Source organism: Cucurbita pepo, chromosome LG04 (genome assembly GCF_002806865.2).
Source record: "Cucurbita pepo subsp. pepo cultivar mu-cu-16 chromosome LG04, ASM280686v2, whole genome shotgun sequence".
In the NCBI taxonomy this organism is placed as follows: domain Eukaryota; kingdom Viridiplantae; phylum Streptophyta; class Magnoliopsida; order Cucurbitales; family Cucurbitaceae; genus Cucurbita; species Cucurbita pepo.
The window spans coordinates 1,800,014-1,808,036 of record NC_036641.1 but is presented as its reverse complement, the minus strand read 5'-3'; the positions used below and the strand labels follow the sequence as shown (position 1 = coordinate 1,808,036).

The 8,023-nt window shown below is 36.1% G+C and overlaps 1 protein-coding gene across 1 annotated transcript; it reads left to right on the top strand.

Moving 5' to 3' along the window:
* Positions 1 to 3,329: 3,329 nt before the first annotated feature.
* LOC111792868 (probable mitochondrial saccharopine dehydrogenase-like oxidoreductase At5g39410) lies at positions 3,330 to 4,818 on the top strand. The gene is made up of 2 exons (XM_023674479.1): positions 3,330 to 4,004; positions 4,087 to 4,818. Exons 1-2 carry the CDS (start codon positions 3,345 to 3,347, stop codon positions 4,777 to 4,779), a joined length of 1,353 nt encoding a protein of 450 aa, XP_023530247.1. The 5' UTR covers positions 3,330 to 3,344; the 3' UTR covers positions 4,780 to 4,818.
* The last annotated feature ends 3,205 nt before the right edge of the window (positions 4,819 to 8,023 follow it).

Genomic DNA, 8,023 nt, shown 5'->3' with positions numbered 1-8,023 from the left:
AGATATATATATATATATATATATATATATATATATATATATATATATATATATATATATATAACATTTCAAGATTTTTAATAATGGATCAAGGTAGATTAGAGATACTGTTATAGAGTTCAAACTCGAAACTGATGTCATGAGTTCACATAGGTTGACTCGGATTTCAAAGGACGGAATCAAATTTTCATTAAAGATATATTCATGACAACAACTTAAGCTAGCCAGGTAAGTGGCCTCACTATCGACATGGTTATATTTTATATTCACACGTGCCTGTGGTTCTGCACGTGTCATATAAACTGATATGTGTGAATTATCTGTGAATCAGTATGCTTATATTATGTTTATGTTATGTTATAATATGTGGATTGTATGATAATAATTATAGTACGATATGTTCAAGGATATATTTGAGATAGGATATGAGAATGATGCACAAAACGAAATCTAACGATTGGAGTAAGATATGTTCATGAAACGTTAAGGTTAGATTACATACTGAAGTGCTATGGATAGGGAAGATTGACAAAAGAATATGGTTAGGATATGGGTAGAAATTGATAGGTTTGTGATAGATTGATAGAACGATAGTGTTAGAATACGTTCCTGTGATGATATGACTAATGAACGTTCACGTAACGATATGACTGTGATAGGTATAAAAACATTAAGGCTATGATAAGTTAGGGAATGATATGACCACAAAGTGTTTACGATATGACATATTTATGATACGATATATTGTGATATGATATCTTATTTTTAGATTGTTTTGTGTGATCATTGAGGTAATTGTTGTATGAATTGCACGTTATGACACGATATGTTAAAAGTATGGAGCATTATGTTATGTTTTCTAAATTGTATGTATACAGCATGTTATGAATGACATGATATCACGATAAATGAAAATGAAATGTAACCCCGTTAGGATTATGTATGATATGTAGACTGAAAATGAGAAATGACTTGTTAAGCATGAAAGATGATAGCGGGTTATATTCATTAATGATAAAAGTAGAAATGTTGGGGACCTCATGCATTATGTGTGCTCATGCATTTAGGGGATTCCCCTCTTCCATCATGAGGGTACGGACGCGTACATCCAATGACAGGACAACGATCATTATGTTTTGCATAGCGCTGCCGTGACGGTTACTAGTTCTAACAGGTGTCCGGCCTAGGGAGCGTCCCAGTGTATGCTCGCCCAACAAGTAAGGTGGCCCAGCGATGTGCGAACTGACTGGTGAGCCCATACCCGCACATATGGGCTGTGTATAAAGTATATGGTACACGTCCAAATTACCCGTTAGGACAGTACCATAGGAAAATAGACTGAAAGGATAGGTTCCGTCATTGCATTTGCATGTTCTTGCATTTAACCGCAATAGTGGGGTCACTTACTGAGTATTTCTTTAGATACTCAAGCCATGCACTACTACATTTTTCAGGTTAAGGCAAGCATTCCTGTACGGCTGACGACGACATCGCAACTCGAGACCATGGCACATGCATAAGATAGTGGTATTTATTTTCTTAGACTTAGGCTAGAATAGGATGTTTTTCTCTTAAATGCTTATTTATTTTATTTCGGGTCTTTTGTTGTGTCGTTTTAAAGATGTTTTTGAAACACGTAAGTTTACTGCTATGTTTTAAGGTAAAGGTTATATTTTATGGAATTGAAATGAAGTCTTTCGCATTCAATGTTTATGGTACGTATACAGTAGCAACGTTAAATTAAGTCGAAAATTTCGAGTTGTTATATGATACGTGTAATGATATGGTATGTTGAAGGATATAATATGTGCATGACATGATATAACACGTGTATGATAGGCCACCTAAGGGAATACAACTTTAATATAATAAGTCTCATTTATGTCGCATGTTTTTGCATTTTCTAATCCGAATAGTTGGGTCAGTATTTTTTAAAAACTCAAAGCACCCTACACAGCTGACGACAACATCACAAGTAAATATCTATATTTTAAGTAAAGGCAAGGCACCCCTACACAGTTGACGACAACATCACAAGTAAATATCATGGCACATGCATTATATTTTAAGTAAAGGCAAGGCACCCCTACACAGTTGACGACAACATCACAAGTAAATATCATGGCACATGCATTAGGTAAATCGATTTAAATTTCTTAGACTTTATGTTAGTATATAACGTGATTATATTTAATATTTACTTTAACTTATTTAATATTTCTTTAATATTGTAAGTCTATATATTTAAGGCACATGCATTAAGTAAATCTATTTAAATTTCTTAGACTTTATGTTAGTATATAACAGTGATTATACTTTTAACTTATTTAATATTTCTTTAATATTGTTTTAAAAACCTTTTAAGTCCATAACGTTGTTTTAAGAATTTCTTTTAATTGATTATTTCTGCATAAGAAGCTACGTTATGTATATAGGGTAGAAATATAGGGTCGTTACAGTTTTGTTGATTAAGATACTTCAATTATCTTTTCTTGAAACTCAAATTAAATTCCAATCGAGGAGCCTACAAATTTTGACAATAACTATGAAACCAATAACAATATTACTGTTAGACGAACACAAGTCTTCACTATGGTATGATAATATCCACTTTGAGCATGAGCTCTTATGACTTTGCTTTGAGGTTCTCCAAAAGGTCTTGTAACAATGTAGATAGTATTTCTGGATTATAAACACGTGATCATTCCCTAAATTAACCGATGTGGAACCTTCCTCCAACAATTACAACCCGACTCAACCAACCTTGAAATCCCAAACTTTTTAAAATACAAAATCGAACTTTCATTAAAGATAAATAGTGACGCCAAGTTAATGAGATAAGTGGTCTTACTATCGACATGATCAGAAGTTTGTATTATGTATGATGACACACACCCAGTAACTCTATATGTATCATAAGTTAATATGTTAGATATGTTTGTATTAGTAGACACCCCTACACAGTAGATCTATTTAAATTTCTTAGACTTTAGGTTAGTATACCGCATGATTATACCACAATAGTATGATATTAAGCATAAGCTCTCATGACTTTGCTCTAAGCTTCCCAAAAGACCTCACACCAACTTAGATAGTATTCATGGATTATAAACCCATAATTATTGGGCGGATGTGTGACTTTCCTCCAATAATTACAACCCGACTCAACCAACCTTGAAATCCCCAACTTTTTAAGGTACGGAATTAAAATGAACTAGCTAGTAAAGTAGATTAGTAAATAGCATTTAAAGCTTAAGAGTAATGGTTCCTAACGTACACTTTCCTCCACATTCCCACCGGAATTTAAGAACTCACCGGAATCTGTCAAATTAGAAGCTTCAACAATGGAGGCTCCCCTTTACGATTTCATAATCCTAGGCGCCTCTGGTTTCACCGGCAAGTACGTGGTCCGAGAAGCCCTCAAATTCCTCAACCCTTCTTCTTCTTCTTCCCCTCTCAAATCCTTCGCTCTTGCCGGTCGGAATCCCACAAAACTGATGGAAACCCTCAAATGGGCAGCGCATCCCAACTCCCCGCCGTCAATTCCGCTTCTAACCGCCGATATTTCCGACCCACAATCCATCCACCGCCTCTGCACCCAAACCAAGCTCATCCTCAACTGCGCCGGACCCTTCCGCCGCTACGGCGAGCCTGTGGTGGCGGCGTGTGTGGAGACAGGGTGCGATTATTTGGACATTTGTGGGGAGCCGGAGTTCATGGAGAAAATGGAAGCTAATTATCATGAGAGAGCGGTTGATAATGGTTGTTTGGTGATTTCGGCTTGTGGGTTCGATTCGGTTCCGGCTGAATTGGGTTTTATTTTCAATTCCAAGCAATGGGTTGGGGAATCGGCGCCGAACCGGGTCGAGGCGTATTTGAGCTTGGAATCCAAGAACAAAATTGTTGCGAATTTTGGGACATTTGAGTCGGCTGTTTTGGGTGTCGCTAATGCCGACCGGTTAGTGCAATTGCGGCGGTCGAGGCCTAGAAGACCTCGGCCAACGGTGAGGAAAATTCCACAATTTTAAAAAATATTTGAAATTTATGGAACATTATTAAAATTTATTATGAATTTTGTTGTGTCAGATTCCGGGTTGTCCTCCTCCTAAAGGACCAACTGTGGAACACAACAAAGAGACAAGCCTTTGGGCTGTAAGATTACCTTCAGCTGATTCCACTGTTGTTCGTAGAACACTCTCTTCTCTAGCTGAAAACCCTCATGGCCTTCCTAGTGTTAACGAGCGCGTCGAAGAGATCGAACAGAGGACGGCGTTTTGGTCGTCTATGAAGCCAGCTCATTTCAGCGTAAAAATTGGCCATAAGTCATTGATTTGCATTCTCCAAATGATTGCGGTTGGAATGATCATAGGTTTGTTGAGTAGAAGTTCATTCGGGACATGGCTTCTTTTGACGTTCCCTTCGATTTTTAGTCTCGGTTGGTTTAGGAAGAACGGTCCTTCTGAAGACGAGGTCGATAGTGCGTCGTTTAAGATGTGGTTTGTTGGTCATGGTTTTAGTAATAATAATGGCAGAGAGAATCGAGAACTGGATATGAAAATTGTAACGAGAGTGATGGGACCTGAATCTGGATATGTAGCTACTCCGATAATCCTTCTTCAATGTGCTTTGATTGTTTTAAGAAAACGCGAGATTCTTCCGAAAGGAGGAGTTCTTACTCCTGGTATTGTGTTTGGACCTACTGATCTTCAAAAAAGACTCGAAGAGAATGGGATATGTTTTGATGTTATTTCAAAGCATGCTCCATTGCAGAAGTGGTAATCATGTTCTTTCAGAGATCATTTACAATATGCTTTAGGTACTCCCAGTAGAATAAACTCGATAGATGAGAATAAAATTGTTCTTTTACTTATACAATTTAAGATAAATAAGAGCTTATATTATCTGTTACTCGATCTTGAGTTTTGCAATGCTTCATCGTTATTTTCCATCTTTAACCAAGTCTCTAATGAAATGGTTACTTCTTTCGTAAAAAAAAAAAAAACTTGATTATTTGGTAGTAGAACCATTATCACAAAATAAAACCGCTTCACGTTCTTTGAATACACTTCAACCTTTTTAACGTCCATTTGAGCCATAAAATTTGATATCCAGCTGTAGATATATTATACTTCCATGGTAGAAACAGCCATAATAGGTTGTTTCTTTGAACTCCGTGAAAAAGCATATGAACCAATACTAAAAACATAACCTAATGTACTTTTACGAACATCAAAATCACAACCCTAATCACTATCATGATATCAAGTCAATATGGATTCGAGAATATTTTATTTGCAATAAATTCCATGCCATATATGTAACCAATAACTTTTTTGACCTACTTCCCATTGATTTCTTTGTCCTTCTCATGAATCTACTTACCATATTTACTTCCCATCGATTTATTTGTCCTTTTCATGAATCTACTTACTTCGAAATAACTTTTTTGGGCTTGTCATGAATCTACTTACCATATTTACAACAAATGATATCTCGTTGCTGTCAAGTACATCAAGCTCCCAACTAAACTTTGATACAAACTAAGGTCAACTTCTTCTTCATTAGCATCTTACTTGTCACGACCCAATGTTTGAGATATCGAAACTCGGACCATGACTAAAAAAAAAAAAGAGACTAAAAGTAATTAAAATAAAAGATAAAAATGCAATAAACTTTAAATCAAATAAAGACAAACAACAACAATACGATTAAATACAAAATAAATTCAATTCTAATACAGTGGCGGTTCAAATTTATTACAAAGGAGAAAATGAGTTTGAGAAGTAATTACAAAACGAAATGTAAAAGACTCAAATATAAAGACGAATTGACACTCTAAAATGACCTCCTTTGTGACAGTGCAACTCTTGAACACTCTACACGTTGATCGATAACCTGCGAATATCTGGAAAAGAAGGAAAATGAATGAGTATAAAAATATTCGGTAAGCAACCTACTTGTAGGCTCTTATCACATCCTTAACCTAGTAGGTTTCCACGGGCTGTACTTTAGGCTGTAGGAATTTTCAACCTAGTCTCTACTACTATCTAAGAATCTCGAAGACCTCAAAATTTCGAGCAAATCTTTGATCTGGATTTTAACCCTAGGGGTCTTTACAAAATTTTCAACTTTTTTGTTCTTTGACATAGATGATTGTTTTGCGTTATGTAGTCAATGCCTAGTGTCCTAGGTTAAGGGTCTTTACAAATTTTTCAACTTTTTTGTTCTTTGACATAGATGATTGTTTTGCTTATGTAGTCGATGCCTAGTGTCCTAGGTTAAGGCACGACCTCATAATAATGTGGTGGGACACCATGATGTTTGTTAGCCAAAACATCATGGGAGGTTAGCTGACGAACTCTCCCACAAGACCATATAGCCACTCTAGTCTGGGGGAAGAGACCCTCGAGTGCTTGCCGTCTGTTGTGTCTACCTATGTGGTCCCATATCCCCTCTTAGGATGGATTCTACTATATAGGGCAAACATCTAGTTGCCTTAATGCGCTACACTATCCGCCCTAAGCTTGACTCGATGGTACCTATACTACTACCACTTGGTAGGGCCTGTTGTTGGTATTAATTATGCCCTAAAGCCTCGTAATTAATTATTTAATTTTTAATAATAATTTTTATAATTTTATTTACCATTTAATATTATCCATGGTATGAAAATTTAAGGTAATTAATTCACCACGAATGGTATCAGAGCTAGGCAAAATTCACCACGATTTGTGAAGATGGAAAGCTTAAAGATTGAAATTGAGAAGTTCGATGGATCCGATTTCGGTTTCTGAAAAATGCAGATTGAAGATTATCTATATCAGAAAGGTCTTCATAAACCCCTATTGGGGGTGATGCCGGATACCATGACCACGGAGCAGTGGAAGCTTAAGGCACAAGGCTTAGGGTTGATCCGGTTGACGCTATCCAGAAACGTGACGTTCAACATCATCAAGGAGAAGACAATTTAATATTATCCATGGTATGAAAATTTAAGGTAATTAATGTAATCTTGAATAGTATGTGGTTGATATACAAGAGAATCGTGTTAGTAATTGTTAAGTTATGGAGCCTACTGCTTATTTATAGTTTAGTCAACGGTTATGCCTAGTAGTAGACTATATTTGGTAAATGATATAAAGTAAATTGTCATAAATAGCTATGTATAGTAAGAAGCTATATCTAGTAAAACTATTATGCTATATTTTGTATAAAGTAAATGGGTAAATATCTATGTAGAGTAAAAAACTATATCTAGTAAAATATATGGTAGAGGGTTATATCTGGTAAATTATATATAGTAAGCTAAACCATATATATATCCCTAGGCAGAGCTAGGATTCTCTGTATTCTCTCTTTCTATACATACTTGGAGTCATCAATACAAATCCTTTAGCCAATATTCTCCTTGCATTTTCTCTATCTTGTTCTTTGTGTTCATCTAGATCGAGTGCGTGCGTTGATGTGCGATCCTAACAACTGGTATCAGAGCTAGACAAAATTCACCACAATCTGTGAAGATGGAAAGCTTAAAGATTGAAATTGAGAAGTTCGATGGATCCGATTTCGGTTTCTGAAAAATGCAGATTGAAGATTATCTATATCAGAAAAGTCTTCATAAACCCCTATTGGGGGTGATGCCGGATACCATGACCACGGAGCAGTGGAAGCTCAAGGATTGACAAGGCTTAGGGTTGATCCGGTTGACGCTATCTAGAAACGTGACGTTCAACATCATCAAGGAGAAGACAACGTCAGATCTGTTGAAGGCGATGTCGAATATGTATGAAAAACTATCGGCTATGAACAAGGTGATATGTGGAAATCACTACAAGGGGAGTAAGACTCAGATTACCTTGTTGATCAAATATCTTAAGGCAAAAACATTGTTTGAGATTCGAATCACTCTACAAGCAAGATCGATCATGTCTAGCTTGAATGATTCTTGTTGATCAAATATCTCAACACAAGAACACTTATTTGAGATTCGAATCACTCCACAAGCAAGATTGATCATGTCAAA